This window comes from Platalea leucorodia (genome assembly GCF_965183815.1).
Source record: "Platalea leucorodia genome assembly, contig: HAP1_HAP1_SCAFFOLD_393, whole genome shotgun sequence".
Lineage (NCBI taxonomy): Eukaryota > Metazoa > Chordata > Aves > Pelecaniformes > Threskiornithidae > Platalea > Platalea leucorodia.
Window position 1 is genome coordinate 41,324 of NW_028121190.1, and position 13,677 is coordinate 55,000.

Below are 13,677 nucleotides of genomic sequence, written 5' to 3' on the forward strand. Positions count from 1 at the left end.
TCCTGAGAAGAAGGCTGAGGCACTCAGACAGGCTGAATGACCCCTTCTCCTCTGTGAGACCCCTTGCGGCAGTTGTGCTTGGGGCCAAGCAGCTGCCGCCTCTTGTCCCCTGGGATAGGCAAGCAGCTCCCTGGCAAGACAAGGGAGGCTTTTCCCGGGCACAACCCTGTGCCGCTGTCTGCCCTCCCTCTCCATGGAGATGCCAGGAACAAACTGTCACAGCCTCGAGACCCCCCTGGGACCTCTCCGTGGGGCTGGTGGGTTCCCATGGCTCTTCCTCAAGGCAGGAGAAAGAACCTTGAGCTTGAACCCAGCTCTCGCTCAGTTAGAAACAGCCCCGAGTCCGCATCTCTGCACAGCTCTCTGCGTCCCCTCTCCAATTCCCTGTAATGACGAGTCCCCAGAGCCTCTCCCTTAGGACCTCCGCTGGGTCTGAAGAACTGAGGAACATCTCTGCGCCACTCTCTATTTCCCCAAAAACCAGGGGCGGCGGCAGGCTGCTCTGGTGGCCTTGAAAGAGAACAAGCTCACCTGGGCTGCTCGCATGTCACTGGACGCCTCTGCTATCAGGCGGTTCACGACACCGCTCGTCCAATAGCCATCATCTCCCTGCAAGACGCTCTCCAGCTCCCGGTATGTCTCCACTCGGTCACCCTGGGGACAGACCACAAAGGGGAGTGATGGGATTTGCTTTTCCCTCGTTCCCAGGGAGCCACGAGAGAGACCTGCTGCCCCCCAAATCACCTGTGCGACACGGGCACGAGGTACGAGCTGCAGGTATCGGTCGGGACAGCCACGGGGAACAGCAAGATCTTCCATGGCGCCTCTGACGCTAGCAGAGAGCCAGAAAGGGAGATCGACTCCACCAGGGTAAAAGGCCATGTGGGAGCCTAGGAAGTCACTCCTGAGGACGGGGGACAGTGGAGGTCGGAGGGAAAGTGCCAGGCGAGGAAGGGTGTGACTGTTCACTCAACTCCTGCCTAGATTTTGGCTAAGTCAGCTCATGCCGAGGCCTTATGACTTGACTGGTGAAGAAGTGAATTCATGGCATAGACTGGTCTGGGCAAAAGGGGACTGAAACCCTGCTTGTCGTGTTTGTCTACTGCATTTCTTAATGAGCTCACGAAATAAAGTTTAAATCACAGAGTATGCTGTCCTGTAAATTTCAGAGATCCAAATGGACTGTGACAAACGGGAAGGCATGGGAACAAGGCCATGCCTCGGGGAGGGGAAGCCACGGGCACCCTGCACCTTGGGGCACAGCGTTGCTCCTCGCCCCGGCAGGAGCCCCAGCGCTGGGACGGTTCCCGAACCAAAGCCAAGGAGGGGCCGTGGGCACTTGGGCAAAGGCGCTGCTGGAGAGATGCTGGGATTTATGCCAGAGGCTTTGCCTTGCCCAGGAGAGCGCTGAGAGCTCCTGGGGAAAGCAGCAGGGAGCGGTGGCAGTAGTCCAGCTTGAGTGGCAGGATGGTGCTTGGGAACGCTGCGGCACCCGGGGAAGCCAGGGGCAGGGAGGGGAGCCCTCAATCCCCCCCGTCTCACCTCATTGTCTTGCAGCTGCTTCAGCAGAGAAGTCCCGATGGCCGCAAAGGTAGCGACGGCCGCAGGGACGGTCCCCGTTGCCCTGTCTCTGTCCTCAGAACGCGCAGGTCTGGACTGGGACACCACGCATGAGCACAGAGCTGGAAGAAAAGAGAGGAACTGTTTTGCCGGCTGCAGGGCTTCGCACCAGGGAGGGGTGAGGATCTTCCCAGCCTCCCCCAGCACTAACAGCCTGTGCTGGACTGTACTGGCAAGAGGGCAGTCAGTGGGATGAGGGGAGGGAGCCTTCCCTGCACTGAGGCAGTGGGAAGACCACCCTGGGGGACTGGACCCATTCTGGGCTCCCCGGCGACAGAAGGGCAGCAGGGGATGGGCATGGGGCTCTGCAGAGAGAGGCCAGGAGGGCTGGGGCTGGGCAGCCCCGACGAGAGCTGGACATCAGCCCCAGCCTCCCGCCAGCCCCTCACCTCTGAGCGCTCTCATCCTCCTCGTGGCAGCAGGATCTCCCGGATGGATGCACTGCTCTCTCCGGGCAAAAGCCACCAGAAACTGGGGCAGCACAAGCCCCGGGGGGAAGATATAGAGCCCAGCCATTGTGACCCACCCCCCCTCACAGAGGGCTGCTGTGACACGGGAACACGTGCTGGCGACACACCATGGGGTGGGACCATGGGGCGGGGACCGGACACAGCAGCACCCTGGGGACCCCCACAGGCCCACAAATGCAGGATGCCCCCATTCTCCATCACTTGCATTCACTCATGGTCCTTAAACAGTTTTAGCAAAGACCTTCTCCAGACAGCCCTTCCCAGCTCTGTCCCCAGTCCATGTCCCCCTCCGGGAACACATCCCTGGAAACATTCAAGTGTGACGGGGCTCTGAGCAACCTGATCTAGTTGAAGATGTCCCTGCTCATTGCAGGGGGGTTGGACTAGGTGACCTTTAAAGGTCCCTTCCAACCCAAACCATTCCATGATTCTATGACTCTATGGCAACGTGGTCTCAAGGGGACTGACCGGGCCTTTGCCTTCTGCATTTTCTTGCCTGGGTTTTCTCCAAAGAGGAGGCTCCTGCCTGTGTCCATGTGTGCCTTCCCCTAGGTCTCCTCCAAGAACATTTGCTCCTATTTTCCAGCCAGAACCCAACTGGGGAAAAACTGGAGACCTCCAGACACAACAGTGCCAAGAAAAGACAAAGGAGACTCGTATTCAAAAGCAATATCCTTTTGCTGTTTGCTGGACTGTGGATGAGCATGGGAAAGCTGATCTTCTGATGTTTCTCAGCTCAAATTGAAATGAAAGGATGACCAGAACTGCCAGAGTAGGAAATGCGTCCACACCCAAGCCCTTCGTGCTACTAGGCAGGCATACCCGTACAGTGCTGCGGATGCTTGCGGTTTTGGGCACAGACTGACCCTGATCAGGAGGGTGACCAGTTAACCAGTCACCAGATCCAAAAGGCGTGCAATCAACCCACACAAGTGGGTTTCTTGTCTTGCTGGAGGCTGCACGGAGCAGGTACAGGGCTTCTGACTGGGACCCCCAGGCATCCCCAGCTCATTCACAGCTCCACCTTCTATTCCCTCCTTCACCCTTTTATCCTGACGCTCCGCTTTCCTGTCTTTTGCCTGGTACTTCTTCCCTTTGTTGTCTCACTACTTTCACACTAGGACAACTAGTTTTCTCCTTTCGTGATCTACCATCTCCAACAGTTTCTCACTTTGTCACACCGTTAGTTTAACTTTGAGCCAGTGAAGACAGTGGTGAGTGAGAGCTTCTGTAAGCAATGAGACGACAGACACCCTCAAAAAAAAGTCTATCCTCTCCACTGCCCACCTTGGAAATCTCTAGAAATCTCGAAAGGCACAAATAAGGAGCAGCTTAGATGGTCTTCAACTCAGTCAACCTTGGTTGGGATGCCAAGGAGATCCGTATGTTTAGGGAAGACTTGTCTGAACGACACTTCAAGCTCTCTGTCTCTCAGGCTGTAGAATCATAGAATCATAAAATCATTAAGGCTGGAAAAGACCTCTGAGATCATCGAGTCTGTTAACCTAACTGCCAGGTCCACCTCTAAACCATGTCCCTAAGCACCGCATCCACATGTTTTTTGAACACTTCCAGGGACTGTGATTGAACCACTTCCCTGGGCAGTCTGTTCCAATGCCTAACCACTCTCTCCGTGAGGAAATTTTTCGTAATCTCTAATCTAAACCTCCCCTGGCACAACTTGAGCCCATCTCCTCTTGACCTGTTGCTTGTTACCTGGGACAACAGACCGACCCCCACCTCGCTACAGCCTCCTTTCAGGTAGTTGTGGAGAGCGATATGGTCTCCCCTCAGCCTCCTCTTCTCCAGACTAAACAACCCCAGCTCCCTCAGCCGCTCCTCATACGACCTGTTCTCCAGACCCTTCACCAGCCTCGTTGCCCTTCTTTGGACACGCTCCAGTGCCTCAATGTCCTTCTTGTAGTGAGGGGCCCAAAACTCAACAGAGGATTTGAGACACAACCTCACCAGTGCTGAGTACAGGGGCACTATCACCTCCCCGGTCCTGCCAAGGATTAACTTCCCAAGAAGTTAGTTAGAGACAGAAACACTCGGTTAGGATGCCAGCTTCACATTTTTTTCATATCCAGCTCTCAGCTTAAAGCCAAAAGTGGTATTTCCAACCATGCTGACTCTCCCAGGTACTTTCCTCACCCACTCCACCACCTCCCACTGCCTCTGGCTGCCTCTGGGTTCGGGGGGCAGATGTTACCTCGCAAGCATTGTCCCAGACGGGTCACCTGCATCTCCTTCTCATCTCCTTCTGCTCTCATCATCACTGCACCAGTTGTTTGATGCGCTTTTTAACATCATGGACCCTTTTATCCTGCCTCCCTCCTGCTGTTAAATGCTGTTCCTGCAAGAGAAGTGACCATCAGTCGGTGTCCCCTCTGTCGCATCTTACCTGCATCTCTCTGACCTGGACAGCTGCTGGGAGCTGTCACCATCAGCCCCGGCTCTGCTTGAAGGCTTCTCCTGGCACAGGCGCAGCTCTGGCTGTGCTTGGTGCGGGCCGTGCTTCCCGAGGGAGAACAGCAACCCTCACAGTTACTCCTGGGCACTGTCCTGCTGGGAAGAGCTGATCTGAAGGCAGGCTGGCAGCTGACCCTGAGGCCGTGCTGGGGGTGGCCACATCTGGCTCCTTCCAGCAGGATTTTGGAAAGCCCCTTCCCAGCTGGCAGCGCCAGGCCAAGGCCACGGGGCAGAAACAGCCCCCAGCCCCAAGGGCCCCAGCCCCCAGCTGGCCTCTGTCCCCAAACTACTAAAACTGCCAAACAGGCTCTCCCTCGAACTGAATTATCTCCATTTTTAGGAAAAAAACCCCACCAAATGTATACTTCCAGATTCAGTCGTCTAAGACTTCTAGAGGGCAATTTGGGCTTCAATTCCAAGAGCAAAAGAATTTCCACTACAGAATCCCAGCCACCACCTCCATGATCATTGTCACTGGCTCACAAAAGCTGTGTTGTCAAAAATCTTACAGCCAATTAAAATTATCCTCTCCTCCCACAATCTTTGGTCTTCTCATACCCTCAGACTACCATGGTAACAGTCACACTATTATTCTGTAATTACCGCTGATCTGAGTCCCCTCCAAAGCATCATTCCCTGACGCGACTGACAGCACTGTTGATAAGGGAGAACCATCACTCACCACGCACCCGCCTGTTTGGCCTTTTCCCTCTGCGACCGAGCACGGCTACATGGACATCTCTGCCCGACAGGAGAAGGGTGGCCCCTAAAAAATATCTTACATTGTCTTGACTCTAGAGTAAGCAAGGCATTTATGATAATGATACAAACAAGTTTAAGAGAAAGCAGGAGAGCGGAACAAGCAGAAAATGGGATATGTCTCACCCACCTCTCATTTCAGAGGAACTTTCAGGGGTGGCTTTTTGTCTTTGGTTTTAATTTTTAATGACTGCACAGCACAAGTGATAAAACGCACACCTGCCTTTTAAGGCCAACTGTAAACGACAAGAGTAAAACTATCCCGTCTATGTAATTACACTTCTTTCCAGGATACATTGGTCTTTTTTTTTACATTTTAGTTGAGAATTTTATGCTAAAATCACTAAATTCTGATAAGGAAATAGCAAAGCTTCATCTGCAAATCTTTGAAAAGAACACTACATTGAAGGAAAACTGTTCATATAAACTGTAAATGACATGTTTCTGCTGTCAAAAGTTATAACGCTTTTGAGTATCTTTGCCATCTTCATCATCTTTGTCTTCACTTTCTCCTGATGACATGATAACTACCGTACCTCAACATAACATTAAACTGGTCAAGCACTCTTGCAAATCATAGGAAATCCAAAATGCCTTACTGTCCTAGCTTTGCCTGGGATAGTTACATTTCTTCATAGTAGTTTGTATGGGGCTATGTTCTGGATTTGTGCTGAAAATAGCGTTGGTAACACACCCATGGTTTAGTCACTGCTGAGCAGCGCTTGCACAGCGTCAAGGCCTTTTCTGCTCCTCACACTGCCCCGCCAGCGAGTAGGGTGGAGGTGCACAGACAGCTGGGAGGGGACACAGCTGGGACAGCTGACCCCAGCTGACCAAAGAGATATTCCATACCCTATGACGTCATGCTCAGCAAGAAAACTGGGGGCGAGGGTGGCGGGGGGCCACTGCTCAGGGACCGGCTGACCATTGGGAGCCGTGCGCAGTTGTTTTCATTTGCATCACTTGTTTTTCTTGGGTTTCATTCTCCTCTCTCTCTTGTTTTTGTTCTTTTCCTTACAATTTTTAAAATTAATTTCTTTTTCATTATTTAACAGTTTTTAGCTTAACCCACGAGATTCTCACATTTACCCTTCTGATTCTCAACCCCATCCCATGGGGTTTGGTTATTACCATCCTGTTAATGACACAATAGATCCTGCCAAACCTACAACCTGCAAAACCTGAAGACCAACTCATGCAAGACACGTTCCAGAAATTACAATCAGCACAGAGGAACATACGTATCTACCTTGTTCTGTCCTTGCCAAAACTGCTGGGTGAGCTGTCATCAGCCTCAGTGGATGACGGCAGGCAAGACTCTCTCATCTGCCTTAGCTCGGGTGCAGCTCCTGGGAAAACAGCTATTTCAGAAGGGCAGGTCTTGGTGTGTTGGCAAAGTGCTCCAAGGAAATGTTTCTAATACTCTGGAATGGTAAGACTAAGCAGGGTAATCTCACTACAAGTTCAAGCTCTGCCACACATTACCTTTTTTTACCTTGTACTTCTTTCTCAATGCAAGATGAGTTACGTGGGGTACACAGCCAGCCCATGGAAAACTGAGAAATGAGTCTGTGATCACTTCCATCCCCAGGCCTTGGCGCTCCAACACTCCTTTCACACTCCTTTCCTCACCAGCAGTCAGGCCTGATGCAGTCTGAGCAACACCTACAAGATGCTGACTTTGCCAGATACTGCCCAAATCATCTCCTACTTGAGTTCTGATCGGCTCAACCACTGCCACAGCCTCTCCTTGTCTTGCCCCATTCTCACCCACTCAGAAAGCTCCTACAAGGATCATCTCACTCACTGCCTTAATCACAACTTACAGTCTCCTTAACACCCTGAAGCTGACTCCCTCATGTCACTCACACAGTTAATATGGCTTTTCATGACTTAGCCTCCTCCCTCCTGTTATTTCCCACCGAGTACCACAACGACAGCTCCTAATTACAGGCCCTGAGAGCAGCTTCCACCGACTGTCACCTGCTACACACCAACAGCAACAGCACTGTCTCTCCCATGCCCATCTCCACTCTCGGGAGGAGCTGTTCGCACACCCCTGCAGCCGGCCTTGCTGCCTGACAATCCTGGCTGTGCTGCTCAAGGCCATGAAAACTGTCACGCTACGGCTGTACCCGCATCACTGTTCCGCATTCTGACTGACGCTGCCCATGTCGGTGTATTCCCACCTGCCCACAGCCATCGCTTGTTTCCAATCTTGTCAGCATTTTGGAAAAGCACACTTCTTTGTTTTTTTTTTTAATACCTGCTTTGACATCACTACAGTACAGGCCCAGAGTCCATGACTGTGGCTGGTAAAGTCCATAGCAATACAGAACTGTGTAGGGATGAAAAATACCCACCAGTTCAGCTCACATCAAATGTTTAAGCCAAGGCTTTTGGCTAGAACACTGGCAAGAAAATTGAAAACCAGAACTAACCTACACTCCCTCCTTCACTGGCACCTCTTTCTTCACCAGTTCTTTGCATTTCTTTAGTTCCTGGCGAGTACATACCAAGATTTCCCTGTTTAAAAGAAACAAGAAAGATCAGTCACAAACACGCAGAAAACCTGCCCTCCACATACACGGTGCCCACACAGGAGCATTATCAAGGCCCTGCATATACACAAGATATTAAATTAACGCACCGGGGAGGAGAGAGCTGGAACAGCACTCTGGCACCCACAATGAGCAACAGGAATTTCTGCTCTGAACTGGGGCTTAGTCAAAGGGCAAGGACAGTACTGATCCAGACACGAAACCGCGCCTACCACTTAATCCCAGCTGCCACATACACCGTACCTTCTTCCATGAATTGTTTTCCATCCCGTCACAGCTTAGATACCTGCACTCTGGCTCAGGGCTGACTGGGGGAACTTCTCACTGCTTTAACTTTGCTTCGGGCTTGGCACGAGCACGAGGCTTCATCCCTTTGGCTTGGCCCCCAGCAGAAGGCTGGCAAGTGGCAGGTTTGCAAGTGGCTTGATGGAACGGAGCTTGGACACCTACCAGAGATATAAACCAACCAAAGAAAAAGCCCAGAGAAACTGTGTTGGAGAGTAGCAGAAAGAAACATCAGGGCTGAGCACTGTTTAACACACGGGCTTTGGAAGTTTGGAGACTGGAGCTCCCAACAGACTCCGCTCCTTGAATGGAAACATCCTTCAGCTTTTGATCCTGACAGAAACACCACAGCCTGCCCCCATCTCTACTTTGCAGCTGCCTGAAGCGTTTGCTTGTCCATGCCCAGTGCTCTTCCACGCTTACAAAGCCTGTTTAATCTGCAAAACAGTCAGTACTACAAACTGGCAGCCAAATGCCGCTTCTCTCAAAGGTGTGAAAACTGCAGGGAAAGACAACACAGGTACCATGACAAGGCTTCTGCTCTGGCTTAGGTTTTAAAAAGCAAGGTCTTCTGAACCTCTGTTTTCCAGCTGCCACCAAAAGCTGGAGAAAGGGTCTGGTTTGATCAGCTGGATGATCAGTGCTGACTACCAAATCCCAGTACAGGACATTACACCTCAGGCTGCAGATTTTGAGCCCAACCCCAAGGACTGAATAACCTCCCTCCTGCCACTGGGCTGACGGCAGTATTGCACATCCCCTGGCTTCTCCAGCTCTTCCCCAGCAGTCTCCTCCCGGCCACGCTGCTATAGGCCGCTAGATGGTTTCAGGGAACCATATCCTGGACCCACTCTGGCATCTCCCATCAGTGAGGATGCAGAGATGCTCTCCCAGCACACTGGGCTCCTCTCACCTCTTCTGCTCCCTCTGCGTTGTCCTTTCCTCATCTCCAGGCACTGGTTCTGACCTTCAGCCAGATCTCCACTGCTTGTAAAATTCCCCTGTTTCAAGGAAACCAACAAGATGACCACGTCCTCCTGAGCCTTGTCTCTCACGGGAACTTTGGTCTGGCAACCAATGCAGAACATGGCAGTGGGGTCACAAAAACATCAAGGCTTGCCCCAGAGTAGGTGGGATGAGCTTAGCTGTTCTTCTGCAGGGAAGCACAGCACAAAGAAAACCTGGTGAGGTTTAAGCATTAACAACTTTACCGGGCTTGCTGCCTTCAGCAGACCTCTCGGCTGTTAACAGGCCAAACTTCCCAGCCCCCTGGGTTTTGAGAGGGCTCATTTTGGCTTGGGCTAGGGTATCAGTTAACACCCGCATTGCCAAACCCTCGTAGACCTGAGCGTGCTCCCCACAGCTCCGTACCGCTGTCCCTGTGGGAAGCGAGGCTCAGGGGGAGCAGTGCTGCACAGATATGTGCTGGAAGGCAGCGCAATGGGAATACAGACACGAGACTGGTGGGGGAAAGGTCGAGTATCGACACTGGGAAATGTGATGCCAGTTCAGTGTCTGCAGCAGGATCTGGGCAGCCACAGAGCTGAGCAGCGACTCCCTTTGGAGACCATGAGGCAACGGGTACCCTCACTCCCGCAACCCACTCCAGATGACATCCCACTTCTCGCATCCTTGCCCTCCCTTTCCCCTCCAGCTTTCCAGACGGTGGCAGTCGTCCTCTGAGGGTAAGACAAGAGAAAGTGCCCCTTGCTGAACCGCCACCCTTTCCTCCACTGGAACCACCCTGGCTCTGCACGCAAGGACGTACGGCAGTGGCAGCCGTTCATTCCTGTTCTGCTCCCTACAGACCCCTTTGGTGACTGGAATGAAGTCTGCTCCCGGCATCTTCCTCATGCCCACACCAGCCTCGCTCGACAAGTCCACTATCGGCCACTTCTGCTTGCGCAGGAGCTTATGCAGTGTGACAAGATTCTGGGGTGCACAAAGAAGGGGGTCCTGCCCTTTCCCCAGTGCTGTCGGCTCTCTGGTGGTAAGCACTGGAAGAGCTGGGAAAACACCCTGAGAGCACCCTTACCCAGAGTCACCGTGCCAGGAGGTGTGACGCCAGCTGGGGTAAAGCAGCGCAACTCTAATGATCTGTTCTGCTCTCTCCAGTCTTCCCTTTCTTCCCAGGGCTTCTGTCAGCACGGTTTGCTCATGAGTTCTGGCAGATGCAAACAGAAACCCTTCTGCTGTGGCCGAGGAACTAACTCACCCAGGAGCTGTTTTTCAGAAAGGGCTACGGTTCCTTGTCCAACAGAAGCAATGCCCAAACAGAGTTTCTGATGCACCTCCTGAGCACAGGCATGCAAACAAGGGATTGCTAAGACTCAGAGTATCTCTCTGAGTATTTAAGAACTCACAACAGGTACACTGAATGTGAAAATGAACACAGAAAAAAAGGAGTCTTTTCAAAATTGCTAACTATTTTTTTTCCATGTCCATATTTTCCTCACCGCGGGGAGGAAACACAAACTCTGCAGCCCCTGCAGTCAAATATGGTTCTGCAGCACAGGGGGGAGATGAAAGTAGAGACCCGAACAGGGAATTTTCAAATCTGTGAAGAATCAAGTAGAAACAGTTGCAAAACGTAGCATCAATTTACAGAAATTTAAACCTGATGGAGCCGAGCAGTAGAAGTATTACAGAGAACTAGAGGGGAGCACTGCAACCAAAAGTACAGCAACGCAGATAGCTCTAACGGCACATTTTCACCCCATTGCCTTGAACACAACAGGCTTGGGATCCCCATTACTCACTTCACCCTGGAACAGTCACATTCCTCGTCTGAAAGCTGCTGTGTGCCCAGCTGAGGACAGACACAATCCACACAGAGAGCAACCACAGCTAAACACTGCACTTTCCTTGGTGAAGTTTCCTTGGAAAAAATACATTTACTTAAAAAAAAAGTGTTACTGCAAGAACTGGGAAGAAAAAATCCCTGACAGGCTGACGGGAACTTCCCGGCTGTGGTAAAACCATCCGCCCTCTCCAGCCCCTTTCCCAAGAGCCGGCAGCACAGCTTGGCTGGGGGAAAGGCAGGTATCAGACCTCGGGGCCGAGAGAGGGGCACAGCCATCTGCCAAGGGAGCTGCATCCAGCCAGGAACATTCCCCGCTTGCTTCTCTGACAACAAAGCCCCGCTGTGTGCTCCCACCAGGAGGGAGAAACAACTTCCATGTCTGGAAATCCCCATTTATCAAAGGCTGCCAGCAGAGACGGGGCTGTCCATGAGCACCAGACCCACACGAAGGCCTGGGGACAGCAAAGGCCCCTGGCCTGTCCCCACCACAGCACGCCTGCTTCAAAGCCTGCAGCCGCCTGGAGAGAGGAGGCCGCTCTGCCTTCCCCTGGCCTGCGGACATCAAACACCGACCCCCCGCTGTCAGGGCTGGGGCTGGCGACCCTCGGGGCAGCAGCAGGGACCGCCCTGACCCTGCTGCTGGGGCTGGCCCTGGGCTGAGCCCTCGGGCCCAGGGCTGGGGACTGGGCCATGGCGGGGCCCCTGGGCGGTGAGGCCTCCAGGTCCCTCCCCCCAGGCCCACCCGCACTGGCAGATACCTGCTCCTGCTCCTGCTCCTGCTCCTGCTCCTGCTCCTGCTCCTGCTCCTGCTCCTGCTCCTGCTCCTGCAGCTCCCCCGGCCCTGGCCCTGCTCCCCCCGGGCCCCGGCTGCCCCCGGCCCGGCTCTCGCCCCTTTCTCCTCAGGCCCCTGGGCCTCGGCCCCCTCCGGCCCCGCCCCACCCGGCTGTGACTGACAGGCCGCCTCCGGCTCCGCTGATTGGCTCAGCCGTGGCCAATGGCGCGGCCGTTGCCGGGCAGGCTCAGGCAGCCCGGGCCTCTCCTCCCAGAGCCGCCCTGCGCCCGCTGCCCCCCGCAGCGCAGCGGCTCCTCAGCCCGCCGGGACACGGGGCCTGCGGAGAGACGGCCTCCAGAAGGGCCATGGCGCCGGGAGCTGCTCTCTCAGCAGCGCAGGGGGGTGTGTGCACAGCTCTGCCGTCCCTCGGTCCGCTCGGGGGGGTCTGGGCCTCCGCAGGGAGGGAGGGGAGGGCAGGGCAGGGGCCAGGGCAGGAGGGGAGGGGAGCTGGCAGGAGGGAGCTTCCCTGGATTTGCCCCGGATCGGCAAGCCTTTCCCAAAACGCGGCTCTGTCTGTGCTGTGTGACGGGAGCCGCTGGCATGGGCCAGGCCGGCAGCTGGCAGGAGACGGGGCTCTGCCCCGGTCCCAGCGCCCGTGCTGAGCCCAGCGCCCAGGGCCTCCCTCAGGCCTCGCCGTGCCCCGGGCGGTGAGGAGGAGAGACGCCCTGTGCTGGCGGGGCCCAGGGCATCCTCCTGCAGCCAGAAGGAAGGACGGAGCCCCGTCGCTCTCCCCACAGGGGCTGACCACTGTCCTTGGCTCCTGTCCCCGGGGCTCCCCAGCGCTGGCAGGCCCCGCAGGGCTTCAGGGCCAAGCAAATGCCGGGGCACCAGGGGCTCCTGGGGCTCAGGGCAGCTTTGGGCATCTCCGAAGCCAAGTCACAGCTGCCCCTTTGCTTCTGCAGATGCAGTTGTTTGCTACCCGCTTCGTGGTCAAACCTGTTTCTCCTCGTGGCCCGTGGACTGGACAGATGCCACGTCCCTGTTAGTCTGGGAGGACGCCAGGGAAACGAGGAAGCCACAGCAAGCACACAGGTATGAGGACAGTGAACAGGAGCCGTGTCAAGGTTTTTCTGCTGTTTCAGAGCTGAACTCTGACACCTGTGTGCATCCCAGCACCAAAGTCAGGATTGTTCCTCCAAGCTGCGCAGCTTTTCACCAGCAAAAGTGAGTGGGGCTGAGCTGGCCTTCAGGATAACTCGGCTCCTGTCTTTTTTAATTGCATGCCTACACTTTCCCTTTTCTCCAGTAATTGCTTGCTTTCTCCCCCCCACCCCCACCCCTTCCCCCTCCCATTTCCATCCTCTTTCACAGGTAATTATGATTTGACTTTCTGGACAGATCATTAAGTAGGTAGACACAGGATATAAGTGTGGTCTGGTGTATCCCTCCGGAACTGCAGGCGGAGCTATTCTGCCTTTAAAGGCTGGATAGAGATGGGCTATGGGTAGAGTTCCCGTTTGGCAGTTATTATTTCTTTTGGGGTCCTGTGACAGTGATGGTAAGGTCGTCAGCCTGCAGCTCTGCAGCAGCTCAAACTACCAGTGAAAGAGTTTTGATGGCGGATGCTGGTCTGTGTGTTTCATTTTCAATAATCATTTCATTGAGCTGGAATTATTTCTATGCGATTAGGTGATGGGGATCTTCTTGCACTGGTCTTCTGTTTCTGGAGCACATCCTGACAGCCTTTGTCATCCAGAGCTTTCCCGTCTGTTCCCGAGAGGAGTGATGGCCAGGACGCAGAACGGCTCCTGTGAGTAATGGCTTCACCAGTAGGCTTGGATTTAGTGACTCCTCATGGGCAAATGGGTGTAGCAGGTGCTCCAGCCAAGGATTTTGATGTGCTGACACTCTAGAGTGAATTTGGAGGTGCTTCCT

General features: G+C 54.0%; 1 protein-coding gene across 1 annotated transcript in view; it reads right to left on the bottom strand.

Moving 5' to 3' along the window:
- Positions 1 to 2,136, bottom strand: part of LOC309604146 (maestro heat-like repeat-containing protein family member 2B) — a gene marked incomplete at both ends in the record, with an annotated part of 29,108 nt that extends 26,972 nt beyond the window's left edge. The window contains 3 exons of the mRNA XM_082339061.1: positions 532 to 654; positions 1,543 to 1,682; positions 2,010 to 2,136. Coding sequence (XP_082195187.1) covers positions 532 to 654; positions 1,543 to 1,682; positions 2,010 to 2,136 — 390 coding nt within the window. The remainder of the gene's footprint in view (positions 1 to 531; positions 655 to 1,542; positions 1,683 to 2,009) is intronic.
- Between the last annotated feature and the right edge of the window lie 11,541 nt (positions 2,137 to 13,677).